Raw genomic sequence first — 15,066 nt, forward strand, 5'->3', positions numbered from 1 at the left:
AAAAAAAAAAAACCTGGAATTCAAACACAGGTAAAGTAAATTGTCTCTTTCCTGTCTATTTTACATGCATGCTGTTATTTTCCACATCATTTTTTTTTTTTTTTTTAACCAGAGAAAGCCTCATTCTGTCACCCTGGGTACAGCACCGCCCTGGGAAGAGTGCTATGGTGTCACAGCTCACAGCAACCTCAAACTCTTGGGCTCAAGCAATCCTCTTGCCCCAGCCTCCCAAGTAGTTGGGACTATAAGCACCCTCCACAGCATCCAGCTATTTTTTTAGAGATAGGATCTTGCTCTCGTTCAGGCTGGTCTCAAACTCCTGAGCTCAAGTCATCTACCTGCTGCCCAGAGTATGAGGATTATAGGCATGAGCCACCTTGCCCAGCCTATTTTATTTTATTTTTGAGACAGAATCTCACTCTGTCGCCCTAGGTAGCATGCTGTGGCATCATCATAGCTCATACAACCTCAAACTTCTGGGTTCAAGCAATCCTCCTGCCTTAGCCTCCAGAGTAGCTGGGACTACCTGCCAGCCATCAGGAAAATGCAATTCAAAACAACGATGACAGTCAGGCGTATTGGCTCATGCCTGTAATCCTAGCACTCTGGAAGGGGGAGGTGGGTGGATGACTTGAGCTGAGTTCAAGACCAGCCTAAGCAAGAGCATGACCTTATTTCTACTAAAAATAGAAAAACTAGCTAGGCATTGTGGCAGGCACCTGTAGTCCCAGCTACTTGGGAGGCTGAGGCAAGACGATTGCTTAAGCCCAAGAGTTTGAGGGGGCTGTGAACCTGTAAGCTATGATGACACCACAGCACTCTACCTAGGATGACAATAAGATTCTGTCACAAAAAGAAAGAAAGAGAGAGACAAAAGAAGGAAGGAAGGAAGAAAGATCAGAATAAAAGTTCTACTCTAACCTAAGTATTTTCTTCCCACCTCAGGCAGATACAAGTACTGGGATTAGGGTTAGGAACACTTTTTTTTTTTTTTGAAGCTTACCTCTGGGTCCTGCCTATGTGGCTACTTTCTGGGCATGGCCTGGCAGGAGGGCGGGCAGCATTACGTGAAGAGAGTGACCTCTCTCCAGCTCCGTCACTGCCATCTCAGCCCTGCCCACACCTAGCCTCCCTGACCTTGGCACAAACCTCACCCATGGCCCCGGAGGGAAAGGGGTTAGTCTACAGCAGATACCTTCTCATGGTTCCTACATCAGTAGCCTTTGGATTAGCAGGAAAGAAATGAGTGAGGTTTCTCCTTCCACAAAGATTTCTCTGCCTCAGGTGGCAGCAGGTCACCACCGCCTGAGCCCCAGATCTATCCCCTCCACTAATTTTCTGTTTGACAAGGACACTTCCCCAAGTCCAGATGTTCAGGACCTGTGTTGGAACTGACCTAAAAATTAATATCTCTTAAATAATTCCCAATTTTGTCTTTTTTTCAGACATAAGACAAAAATGTCTTTACGTGTTATTATTGATGGACTGAGATCATTTTCAGTCTCTTTCCTTTCCATTTCCGAAAATTACTCTGCAGAGGATGGTTCAGTCTGACTCAGAATTGCATGGTTCACTGATCCTGCATTTCATTTTATAGGGAAGCTTTAATGCCAATTCCTTTAAGTACATTCCCAGAGCTGAGATAAGCAGACATTCCAATGGACGGATAAGAACTTTTTCCTGCCCTTCTACCTCACCCAACCTCTTGGCTGGCCCAGAATCACTACGCCCCAACCAGCCCACGGATCTGGGGTCAAGTTTCTAGATAAGACGTAGAAACGTTCAGGATTAGATTCAACTGTCGAAACTACATTACTTCTCACTGACAGGTAGGAATGCTGGGCCCCACCGGGAACAGCAGGAACGCCCACAGGGGCTGGCTGGCTGGAAACCTCCCCAGAGGTAGATCTGGACAAGAATGGTAGCCAAAAGGCCCTGCTGCTCTGTCCAGGGACCCAGAGTCCTGGCCTGTGTTTCTCCTCCCTGGTCTCCTCTGATAGGAAAGCTCTAATCCTAAACAGCAGCCAGACCAGCCTGTGCAACGCAGTGGTGGAGACTGGCTCAGGACAGGGTGCAGAGCTGTCCCAAGACTGGAGCAAGACACTGCGAGGTGTGGGGGGAGGCAGTGGCTCACGCCTGTAATCCCAGCACTCTGGGAGGCCCCGTCAGGTAGATGGCTAGAGCTCAGGAGTTTGAGACCAGCCTGGCAAGAGTGAAACCCCATCTCTAGGCTCGGCACCTGTAACTCAAGTGGCTAAGGCGCCAGCCACATACACCAGAGCTGGCAGGTTTGAATCTAACCTGGGCCTGCCAAACAACAATAACAACTACAACCAAAAATTAGCTGGGCTTTGTGACAGGCACCTGTACTCCCAGCTACTTGGGAGGCTGAGGCAAGAGAATCACTTAAGCCCAGGAGCTGGAGGTTGCTGTAAGCTGTGATGCCACGGCACTCTACTAGGGTGACTACTAAAAATAGAAAAACTAGCTAGGTGTTGGTGGTACACATCTGTAATCCCAGCAACTCGGGAGGCTGAGGCAAGAGGATCACTCAAGCAAAGTTTGAAGTTGCCACGACCTATGATGATGCCACGGCCCTCAATCCAGGATGACTGAGTGAGACTCTGGCAAAAAAAAAAAAAAAGGAGCAGAGAGAGTGCTTGCAGCAGGGACAGGGTAGAACCTCTCACACCTGCTGGGCCTGGAAACCAGGAGACCAGCTGAGGAGTCCTGACCTCTAGGGTCACTGCTGACCAGCCCTGTGGTGAAGCAAGCCTTTCTCTCACACAGAGGTCCTCACTGGACTGAAGCCTGAGCACTTCTGTCAGTACTACAACTCAGAAGGATGTTCTAATAGCCAACACCCACAAACACCAAGTCCTGAGTGAAGGCTCACATCATCACTAGTTTCGGGGTCACCTCCCAAAGAGCAAACAGCTGATATGGACCCAGGTACAACATCGTGGATGCCACACTTCTGAGCAAGGTTAGGTGAGCTCTCAAGATCCTAGACATTTAGGATGGGGCTGAGGCGTGAGCAATCTCACGTCTTGCTGCTGCTGAGATGAACCTCGAGGTGGCCAGAGCTGCAGGGACGTGTGGGAATGCTGATGTGGCCCCCCCAACCGGCCCCTAGACACCTGCTGCCCCGTGTTTCCTGCCGGAGAGCTGCCCGGCGTCCCCCCACTTCCTCTGGGGAACAGTAACAAGTGCCCAATCTCCCACCTTGCAGCCTATGATGATCAGGGATAAATACATACTCCTCCCAGCTCCTTTCCACATGTGACCCATGCATGGCCATTTGTAAAACCAAGGCCCCTGGGCTTGGCACCCATAGATCAGTGGTTAGGGCACCAGCCACATGCACCAGGGCTGGCGGGTTCGAACCCAGCCTGGACCTGCTAAACAATGACAACTGTGACAAAAAAATAGCTGGGCACTGTGGCAGACACCTATAGTCCCAGCTACTTGGGAAGCTGAGGCAAGAGAATCACTTAAGCCCAAGAATTTAAGGTTGCTGTGAGCTGTTATGCCATGGCGCTTTACTGAGGGTGACATAGTGAGACTCTCACAATTAAAAAGAAAACAAACAAACAACAGCAACAACAAAAAAAAATACCTAAGGCCTCTGGCCCCAAATTTGGTTCAAGGATAAACACCTAAGGTATGACAGTCAGGTACCATCAGAGCCCATTAGGAAGAGGCCCTCACTGGCCTTCAACCTGGGAGGATGTGAGACCCAGCAGCTGCAGCCACATCACCACCAGCAGGGGAGCACCTCCCCAGGAAGGTAAGCCGCTCATGGGGAGCAGAGCTGAAAAACAGCTTTAGCAAGGCAGCACCTATAGCTCAGTGAATAGGGCGCTGGCCCCATATACCGAAGGGGGTTGGTTCGAACCCAACTCTGGCCAAACTGCAACAAAAAGATAGGCAGGTATTGTGGTGAGCGCCTATAGTCCCAGCTACTCAGGACACTAAGGCAAGAGAATCACCTAAGCCCAAAGCTGGAGGTTGCTGTGAGCTGTGATGCCACAGCTCTCTACCAAGGGCAACAAAATGAGACTCTGTCTCTAGAAAAAAAAAGGTGGTGCCTGTGGCTCAAGGAGTAGGACGTCAGCCCCATATACCCACGGTGGCAGGTTCAAACCCAAACCTGGCCAAAAAATGCAAAAAGAAAAGCTTAGCAAATTCCCAGCCCTTGATCAAGCCAGGCCTGAAGACATCTCTCTGGATTTTCAGTTACAAGAACTAGTACGTTCATTCCCTTTCTTGCCTAAGCCATTTTTTAAATTGAGGTATAATTTACACATAATAAAACACATAGATGTTAAGTACATAATTCAACGAGTTTGAATAAATGTATAAGCCTGCGTATCACCCCAATCAAAACACAGAAAACAGAACCTTTCTATCACCCCTAGATAACCAATCCTCTGATTTCTATCACCATAGATTCCTCCCTGTTCTAGAACTATATAAATAGAATCAAAGAGAACATATCCTTTTGTGTCTAGCTTATTTTGCTCAATATCATCTTTTTCAATTAATCTTCGTTGCTTTTCTTTTTTTTTTAAGACAGAGCCTCAAGCTATTGCCCTGGGTAGAGGGCTGTGACATCACAGCTCACAGCAGCCTCCAACTCCTGGGCTCAAGCAATTCTCCTGCCTCCGCCTCCCAAGTAGCTGGGACTACAGGTGCCCGCCACACACCTGGGTATTTTTTTTTTGGTTGCAGCCATCATTGTTGTTTGGCGGGCTGAGCTGGATTCTAACCCGCCAGCTCTGGTGTATGTGGCTGGCGCCTTAGCCACTTGAGCCACAGGCGCTGAGCCTTCTTTTTTTGACATGGAGTCATACTCTGTCACCCTGGGTAGAGAGCCATGGTGTCATCATAGCTCACAGCAACCTCAAACTCTTGGACTCCAAGCGATCTTCCTGCCTCAGCCTCCCCAATAGCTGGGACTACAGGGACTCGCCACAGCACCTAGCTAATTTTTCTTTCTTTTGCTTTCTGTAGAGACAGAGTCTTACTTTATTGCCCCTGGTAGAGTACCATGGCATCACACAGCTCACAGCAACCTCCAACTCCTGGGCTTAAGTGATTCTCTTTCCTCAGCCTTTTGTGTCTAGCTTATTTTGCTCAATATCATCTTTTTCAATTCATCTTCATTGCTTTTCTTTTTTTTTAAGACAGAGCCTCAAGCTATTGCCCTGGGTAGAGTGCCGTGACATCACAGCTCACAGCAGCCTCCAACTCCTGGGCTCAAGCCTGAGTAGCTGAGAATACAGGCACCCACCACAACACCCAGCTATTTTTTGGTTGCAGTTCAGCCAGGGCTGGGTTGAACCTGCCACCCTAAGTATATGGGGCCAGTGCCCTACTCACTGAGCCATAGGCACTGCTCTCTTTCTTTTTTTTTTTTTGAGATAAAGTCTCAATATGTCGCCCTCTGTAGAGTGCTGTGGCATCACAGCTCACAGAAACCTCAAACTCTTAGGCTTAAGTGACTCTCTTGCCTCAGCATCCCGAGTAGCTGGGACTACAGGCGCCTGCCACAATGCCCAGCTATTTTTTTGTTCCAGTTGTTTAGCTGGCTGGGGCCCAGTTTGAACCCGCCACCTTCAGTGTATGTCCCTGGCACCGTAACCACTGTGCTACACCAAGCCTAATTTTTCTTTTTAGTGAGACAGGGTCTCACTCTTGCTCAGGCTGGTCTTGAACTCCTGACCTCAAGCGATCCACCCACCTGGGCCTCCCAGAATGCTGGGATTGCAGGCGTGAATCACCGTGCCCAGCAGTGCACTGTTGCTTTGATCAGTGGTTTGTAAAATTTTTTTACAGAGTAGAATTCCTTTGTAGGGAAGTACCTATGTCTGCCTAACCCATTCTGGATTAGATTGTACCGCACCTGCAACTAAAAAAGTCCTAACTAGAATGTTTACCTAGAGTAAAAATCCTCTTTCCATGTTAATGTAAATTCACATGCCCTTAGTGTGCAATCAGACTGTTCACTTGTAAAATGAGTGTTTAAGAGCAGCCCCCAGGACGGCACCTGTGGCTCAGTGGGTAGGGCACTGGCCCCATATACTGAAGGTGGCAGGTTCAAACCCAGCTCCGGCCAAACTACAACAAAAAAATAGCCGGGCGTTGTGGCGGGCGCCTGTAGTCCCAGTTACTCGGGAGGCTGAGGTGAGAGAATCACCTAAGCCCAGGAGTTGGAGGTTGCTGCAAGCTGTGTGATGCCACAGCACTCTACCAAGGGCGATAGAGTTAGACTCTGTCGCTACCAAAAAAAAAAAAAAAAAAAAAGCAGCCCCCAGACAAAAACTGGAACGCTCAATTTGCAAGAAAGGAAAGGATGGTCAACCTTCTGCAGACAGCAACCCTGGCAGCTTTCCTCCCACTCTGGGGCCCCACCTCCTCTTCTTCCACACAGCCTAAGACTGAGCCCTCAAATGTAAATGTGTTTCTAGAAAACACAGGCCAGGGCCGCTTTTGGCTAGAGAGACCCTCCCGTGGAGTACGGGAGGGCAGGTGTTTTTAGCTGCTTCTCCAGCTAAAAACTGGAGGGTTATTTTCTCTGCCTCCCTCCCTCCTTCCTGGTTACACAATCCCTCAGTCAACCACCAAACTGTGGAAAAACAGAATCTTTGTTTACGAGTTAGCCAGAGCTGTCAACCAGAAAGCACAGAAATAGCACGGGGTACCCTGCAATACACACACATCTAATTTAACTTTTCACCACACTGGAGATTCAGGGCAGGTTGGATGGACAGAATCCAGCTTTTCCACGTCCATAAAAATAAAAAATGGGAACGTACAGCTAGTCAATAGCCCTCCTGCCCTCCCAGGATCTCTGCCAGATGCAGGGGCTGGAGGTCGAGGCCCAGCTGCCTCCCTCTGGCACCCCAACCCATTCTCATGACGGTGGGGAGGGGTGGGGGATTGGCTCATGAATCAACATTTAGCCATAATCTTTAGCTGCAGGCTCTCTGCAGTCAGTTCTAGGAACCTTTACAAACACCCATCGTATGCCAAAACATTGTTATTTCTCAACATGCTGAATAAGTAGGTGTGCCTCCTACCACATGTCAAATTACCAAAATTTTCACGAATCAAATCTATTTCCAGACCCAAACAAGAACCTGCTTATTTCTTTTCTCACTATGTTACCCTCAGTAGAGTGCCTGGCATCACAGCTCACAGCAACCTCAAGCTCTTGGGTTTAAGCGATTCTCTTGCCCCGGCCTTGCAAGTAGCTGGGACTACAGGAGCCTGCCACACACAACGCCTGGATATCTTTTGGTTGTAGTTGTCATTGTTGTTTGGCAGGCCTGGGCTGGATTCGAACCCACCAGCTCCAGTGTATGTGGCTGGCACCCTAGCCACTGAGCTACAAGCACAGAGCCTAGCACCTGCTTATCTCAAGTGGTAGGATGTACCCATCAACAGTAAGAGTCTTTATCTACAAAGTGTGTCTGTGCGCCGTGGGGGACAGGGCTGGCACGTGTATGTGACTTTTAATTTGTATGCTTCTATAATTAACTTTTCTACCACAATTTGTGTAAATCATATTGGAAAAAAATAAACTCTCTGAGGTTTTTATCTTTGGTAGTTTTTTCTTTTTTTTTGAAACAGTCTTGCTCTGTCACCTTGGGTAGAGTGCCATGGTGTCATAGCTCACAGCAACCTCAAACTCTTGGGCTCAAGTGATCCTCCTGCCTCAGCCTCCCAAGTAGCTGGGGCTACAGGCGCCCACCACAACACCCAGCTATTTTTTGGTTGTAGTTGTTATTACTGTTTGGCAGGCCTGGGCTAGTTTTGAACCCGCCAGCTCCAAGTATGTGGCTGGCGCCCTAGCTGCTGAGCTACAGGCATCAAGCCTGCCCCTTTCTCTTCTTACAATCGAATCGAACGCCTAGTGCGATGACTCATTCCAGTAATCCTAGTACTTGGGAGGCCAAGGCGGGGAAATTGCCTGAGCTCATGGGTTCGAAACCAGCCTGAGCCAAAGCGAGACCTCGTCCCTAAAATAGCCAGGTGTTGTGGTGGGCACCTGTAGTTCCAGCTGCTTGGAAGGCTGAGGCAAGAGGATCACTTGAGCCCAAGAATTTGAGATTGCTATGAGCTATGACGCCACAGCACTCTACCAAGGGCAAGAAAGTGACTCTGTCTCAAAAAAAAAATCGAAATGTGGCAATAGAGCAGTGGTTCTCAACCTTCCTAATGCTGTGGGTTTATACAGTTCCTGTGAGTCGCAACCCACAAACCACTGCCATAGAAGGTCTGACTGCAAAGTCCAAAAGGACTCAAACTGTTCACTATGGTCCCTCTGTACCTGGTGCTGCGGGCAGCAGACCTTGTCCCCAGATGGGACCCTTTGCTGCTGCTCTGCTAGACACCCAGTCCTCTGGCTGAGCCACACCTGCAGTTCAGCTGTGCTCCACGGCCACCTCCAGTGCAGCCTTTGTGTCATGGGACACGGTATCTGAGCCAGAGGAGGAAGAGGTGATCAGGCTAACGCTGATCCCCAGAAGCATCAGGTGGTGTCCTGGCAACCACCCACATAGCCCCAGGAAACAAGGGACATTTGCAGTGTTACAGCTCATCACATTGAGTCACCCTGAGAACTCTTGTTTCTGCCAGGGGACTCCTCCCCACCGGGAGCCCACAGTGTGAGGAGTGCTAGTCTGGCAGGCCCTTTGGCCTATTGGTATATACCAGCACACTGGGATAGACCCGCACCAAGACCATGGTCCCCCTGGGTCCAGCCTGGCCTTTAGGATCTGGCTTAGACCATGTAGGAGTCAGGAGTCAGGAGCAATATCGCCAACTCTGACTTACTTCCTCCCTCCCTCCCCACCTAGGAAAGGACTCAGGGATCCAAGGGGAAGGGTGCAAACAGCTGGAGGGGTATTATCTGCACCCAATACAGGCAGCGTTACTGCTCCACCCACCCTGACCCAGGCTGTGCATGGTGGACTCAGCCCATCAGACGGCTTCCCCACATACAAGTGGGCTGATACGTGATGCACGGGAGTGTCTAACATGAAATCAGACCCTGCTAACCTGAATGGGGAGGAGGAAGAACTAGGAGGAGCTTCTAGGTTAAAAGAAAAAAAAAACAATAAAAACATTCTCCTCTTTCCTTCTCTGCTGGAGCCTCCAGCAAGCTCAGAGTGAGGAAGGGCCGTAAATCAGAGCACAGTGAACCTTGGCTCCCTCTCCAGCCTGGAGGTTTCTGTGAACAAGAAACAACTTCTCCTACCGCTCTTGGGTAAAAACAATGGAGCTGAATTCATTTGGGGGCATTAGTGTTCCCAAAGGATGAAGAGGCAGCGATAAGAAGTGACAATGCTGTACTTTGTACTGACTCTCTTCTGCCACACAGTGCCAAGAACTTTCTTTCATTTAGGGCTCTTGTACAGCCCGGAGAAAGGCTCGCTCTAGTTTTTTTCCAGCTATTTTATTTTCTTCTTTGTTTCTTTTCCCTTTTTTTGTAGCCAAGAACAGGTCTTCCTGTGGGTTTTAAAACTACAGCATTGGGGGATAGGGGTAGGGGTGTTCTCAGGGAAGGAGTCTGCTACCAGGATGAAGCATTCTAAAAATGTGCATTATTCTGTATTTTTTTCGGGGGGGTGGGGAGACAGAGCCTCAAGCTATCACTCGGGTAGAGTGCTGTGGCATCACAGCTCACAGCAACTTCCAACTCCTGGGCTCAAGTGACTCCTGCCTCAGCCTCCCAAGTAGCTCGGATTACAGGCGCCTGCCACAACGCCTGGCTGTTTTTTCTTTTTGGTTGCAGCGTTATTGTTGTTTGGAAGGCCCGGGCTAGATTCAAACCTATCAGCTCAGGTGTATGTGGCTGGTATCTTAACCGCCTGAGCCACAGGCGCTGAGCTGCATTACTCTGTATTTAACTATGGGCCAGAGCATACATTCTTCCAAGACCTTCAGTGAGGAGGGCACAAAAATCTGGGGAAAAGCAACCGCATTTCCACTAGTTATCCTTGCAAGCAAGTAATTTACAATAATCTTAAAGAGCTTTTAATGAGAAAAAAGAAAAAACAACTAAGAAGCCAAGAAAGGTGAAAGGGAGACATAATATTGCAATAGACCAGGAAGTTTCTTCCTTTTTATTTTTTTCTTTTTTGAGACAGAGTCTCACTTAGTAGCCCTGGGGTTGAGTACCCTGGCATCATAGCTCACAGCAACCTCAAACTCTTGGGCTTAAGAGATTCTCTTGCCTCAGCCTCCTGAGTAGCTGAATTATAGGCACTCGGCACGATGTCCAACTGGAGACAGGGACTTAGCTCTTACTCAGGATGGTCTGGAATTCCTGAGCTAGGCAATCCACCTGCCTTGTCCTCCCAGAGTGTTAAGATTACAGGAGTGGCTACCACACCTGCCAGGAAGATTTTTTCTAATTTAGAGACCTCCCAGTGGCTGGGGTTTATAACCCCAGATGGGAGGATCGCTTGAGGTCAGAAGTTGGGCAGGTGGGCAATATAGCCAGACCCCCAACTTTAGAAAAAAAATTCTTTTTAAGAATAGTCTAGTGCAAGCCAGGCGCGGTAGCTCACCCCTGTAATCCTAGCACTCTGGGAGGCCAAGGCGGTGGACCACCTGAGCTCAGGAGTTAGAGACTAGCCTGAGCAAGTTTGAGACCCCCTTTCAGCCAGGTTTTGTGGTGGGTGCCTGTAGTCCCAGCAAGGGGTTCCCCTGAGCCCAAGAGTTTGAGATTGCTATGGGTGCTCTACCCACACTCTGTATCTAAAAATAAATAAATAAAAATTCTAGTCAAGTGCAATAGTGAGAAGGAGAAAAAGAAATTTTTTAATTAGCCAGCCATGGTGACGTGCAGCTATAGTGCACATCTCAGGACTCAGCTGCCTCAGGAGGCAGAGGTGGGAGAATCGCATGAGCCCAGGACAGCCCAGACCACACAGACAGAGTCTATACTGGGGGCTGTCCATGCCTGACCTGGGGCAAAGCTGGGTCCTCAGACCCTTCACAGAAAAGCCCAAGAAGATTCTGATTTATGAGGGAACCCTCCATCCCCCACCAGTGACTGATTTGCACACTCAGCGCCCAAACCCAACAGTATAACGGGCTTTTGGGCAATCAAGCACGAGTCCCACAAACCACAGTTGAAGTCCTGAAGATGGCCTACAGATCACCCCACTTTTTGCTCACTGAACAAAGTAAGTGGCCTTAGCTTCCCCAACCACCATCAGCTGCTAGCACTGCTCAGCACCCCGGGAAATGAGACCTCCCACAGAAGCAGTATTAAGTCAAGACTGAAACTGACCAAGGTCAGGCACAGAGCTGTCACCCCATAAATACTTCCTGAATGAAGAGAGCAGAATGGCAATTTAAAGAAAAGGGGGGGAAGGGAAGGTGTGACAGCAGAGGATGAAAGAGAAGCCTGGCTTCAGTAGAAACTCATTTGACCCTGCAAGTTCCACAAAATCCCAATAGTCCAAAGACAGGATAGGGGAGCTGGAGTCAGGGGCAGTCACGTGATCCCCTGACTGCATCTCTGTCTCCAGGGTCCTCTCTCACTGCCCCTAGCTGGCCTGGTCACCAAACACAGGCAACCAGCTCCAGGAAACCCTCAGCTCCTCCCCTCACCCCCACAATCTCCTATAGTCCCCACACCCAACTTCAGCTTTAAAAGGCTCTAGACTTCCTCATTCTAGAAGACACCTGCCTCCCTCTTCTCTACCCCACTCTCCCTCCAGCACCTATGCTGGACTCACCTCCCTGCTTCCTGGATACAGCCCTCCCACCCTAATCCCCCGATTGTCTCCTATCTCCCTACCCATCCCAACTTCCTCTCGCTGGCACCTCCCAAAGCTGCATCTCCAACCAAAGTGCTCCCATGGCGGCTAAGTCTGTGAGGTGGACGCTCCACCAGGAATACCACTCAGGTATCCCACAGAGGGCCTCAAATCCATCTACGTCCCACACTAGCCTCCTGGTCCACCCCGTCTCAGATGCATGACCAGACACCTGAGGCAGACATCCTAAACTCCCACTGGCAGTGCAAGCTTGTGGGTGGCTGAGACTATGTACACAGCACTTTCTAAAACTGACTGCATTTTCATCAACAGCCTGTAATCCCAGCACTCTGGGAGGCCAAGGCAGATGGATTGTTTGAGCTCAGGAGTTCGAGACCAGCCAGAGCAAGAGCAAGACCTCATCTCTCCTAAAAACAGAAAAACTAGACAGGCATTGTGGCAAGTACTAGTAGTCCCACCTACTCAGGAAGCTGAGGCAGGAGGATCACTTGAGTCCAAGAGGTTGAGGTTGCTATGAGCTATATTGACACCACAGCACTCAACCCCAGGGTGACAGAGTGAGACTGTCTCAAAAAAAAAAAAAAAAAAGTCTATATCAGAGTAGGAAGAGTGAAGATAATGAGGATTGCAAGAAGCTAAATCCCCCTCCCCAACATCTCTCTGCCTGGCTCCAACATCCTCTCCCCCATCCCCCACCCAGTGACCACTCCCTGTCTAAGGGGTCTTTCTCTGATACAAATCTTACAGGTCTGGTCCTGCTTTAAATACTTTGGTGGATTCCAGCATTCCCCAGTTCCTTATGAATGCTTGGTTTCTGCTCACACCGTGCCACTGCAGGGGACGGCCCCCTCCACACACACCCCCTACTGGTGCTCACCATCCAGGCAGGCCTCTGCCCCTGTGGCTCCCTTTACCTGAAGGTCTCTTCGCCCCTCCTTCACCTATATAACACCTACCTTTCATTCAGTGAGCATTTGTTTTAGGTCAAACTGGCTTTTGTGTCACAGACCAGGAAAGATTCAATGTCAACACCTCTTATTTTCCTCCAACAAAGTGACTCTTTGGATCAGCATGATTTGACACAGACGTAGCATGATAATCATTACGAGGTCTCGGTTTCCAAATAGATGCTTCTAATTGTACAGCCGTGATTCATCCCACTTTGCACCCATGACTGTCTTACCTACCACCGGAGAAAATGCATCTAAACACACCTGACCCTGCAGCCTGTCATGGCTGCCTTGCCATCCACTCTCCCCTGGGACTCACCCATGTGGGCAGCTCCCCCAGGAAAACGGGTTCTGGAAAGCTGGGACCATCACCTTCACAGGTGTGCTCTGTCCCTCCTGCCCTTCTCTCTGCCCTTCCCCCGCCCCCATGCTGCTGTGGATCCAGAACTCCACAACTCCACCGGGACAGGACAAATGACCCAGGGAGAAAATGAAGGTTCAGGAAGAGGCAGCAACTGGCTGGAGGCCACACAGCAATTTTGTGGGGGTGTGGCAGTCAGGCCCTGGGGCCAAGGACCTACATCTTAGGACTTCCAGACCAGGCCTCCTGCAATTCCGTGGCCTGTGATCCTCTGTCCCAAACACCACACATAATTAGAAGTTATAATCCTGTAATTCCGTGATGACATCTTTCAACTTAAATATACTTCAAAACTACTTTCTTTTTTAATGCTAAAAGCATCTTAACAAAAAAAACGAACTCTTCCCACTCCATCCCCACCTGTCTCATATTGCTCCTCACCAGTGAGCAGCGACCCAGAGTGGTCACCTGGGAGCAGGGAGACGCAAAGACCATGCAGGAACTGGATTGTTAGGCTCTGAACAATTAAGAATTGATTGTTCTGTGGGCAACAGTTTCACTTCCCTATTTATGACTAGGCACTGTGCCTTCGGTCACATCTGTAATTAAAAAATCAACAATAATATCTCAACCCATCCAGTGATCCCCCGCCAAGCGCCAATGGCTAATTTTAGACTCCTTGGGGACCTGAAACCGGGCGTGTAAGGGAGTCACCATAACTCCCAGGCTGCAAGCATCTTCGTGGCCCAGGTTCTACCGCCTGTGGGAATCCCTGGGCCCTCGCCCCGTGGGCTGGGGTCGCCTTAGAGGGACTTGAGCTACGCGACTGTTATCTCCAAGGGTAGAGACCGCGGCGCGCCCCGAGGAGCGTCCGGGACGTGCCGAGCGCCAACGGAGCCCGCACTCGCCGCCCGCCCCGCGCGGATCTCTCGGACAACCAGCTAAATCCGCTTTAACATAAAGTGAAAAGCTACAAGACCGCTGCCCTCACTTCGGCTGCGCGCACCACTCCCTCCTTGGCAACTCGGAGCAGAGGGCAACGCAGGAGGTCCCCTCCCACCGACCGCTCCCTCCGCCCCCCGAAAAAGTCAAAGAGGCGGACGGTGGAAGAACTTCGGATGCAAAATGATAATGCCACCCGACCTGGGACGGTCTTTCAATCCCTGCCCACACCCCCCATGGGGTGCTCCGGTGGAAGCCAGTCTCGGATTCCCACCCGCCGCGGGGCCAAGGGAGCCGGCGCAGCTCGGGACAAGTCCCTAGGCACGTAGGTCTGCCGGCGGGGGCAACCCGAGCGCCCCTGCGGACCCCATCCTTCGCGCGCACCTGCGCCGGGCGGCCCCAGGCGCACCCCACTCCCAACCCCGAAGGCCACCTGCTCTGGGCGCGAGCACACCCGGGTCCTCCCCGCTCTCCCCTCCCCCCCCAACCTCCGCACGGCCGGCACGAGGCCAGTGCGCCCCCTCCCCCTCTTGGCCGACCCCGGCCGCGCGCTCTCGCAGCCCCCTGCTCCGCCTGGCAGGGAAGGGGGTCTGTTAACCACCACTGCCCGCCAGAAGCCGCCCACCTTCCGAAAGTAGCCGTCGCTCTCCTTCTCCAGCGGCTGGGGGGCCGCAGGCAGCAGGGTATCGGTCATGCTGGCAGCGCGGGCGCGGAGCTCAGACTGAAGCTCTGCGGCCGCGAGCGGCGGGAGAGGGCGTCGGGCCCCGCCCGAGACCAAGCCCGGAGCCCCGGACACCCGCCCCGCCCCGACCACGCCCCCAGCCACGCCCCTCAGTCTGTGGCTTCCCAGCCGGTGCCCCCGGGCGGCTCTTGGCTGCGCTGAGACCCCGGGTCCCTGGGCGGGTCACCTGCGGGGTCCTGAGCTGGGCGTTGTTGCAGGCTTGACCCCGGAGGCCCCGCGGTGTCGCAGTGCACCGGACAGGGGTCTCAGCGGCTGCAGCGAGACCTA

General features: G+C 51.1%; 1 protein-coding gene across 1 annotated transcript in view; it reads right to left on the bottom strand.

The window, feature by feature from the left end:
* RHPN2 (rhophilin Rho GTPase binding protein 2) overlaps window positions 1–14,805 on the bottom strand; it is a 74,261-nt gene extending 59,456 nt beyond the window's left edge. The window contains exon 1 of the mRNA XM_003798430.3: window positions 14,683–14,805. Within this exon, the coding sequence (XP_003798478.1) occupies window positions 14,683–14,751 (69 nt within the window). The 5' untranslated portion in view covers window positions 14,752–14,805. The remainder of the gene's footprint in view (window positions 1–14,682) is intronic.
* Between the last annotated feature and the right edge of the window lie 261 nt (window positions 14,806–15,066).

This window comes from Otolemur garnettii, unplaced genomic scaffold (assembly GCF_000181295.1).
Source record: "Otolemur garnettii isolate 467f Iridium unplaced genomic scaffold, OtoGar3 scaffold00135, whole genome shotgun sequence".
In the NCBI taxonomy this organism is placed as follows: domain Eukaryota; kingdom Metazoa; phylum Chordata; class Mammalia; order Primates; family Galagidae; genus Otolemur; species Otolemur garnettii.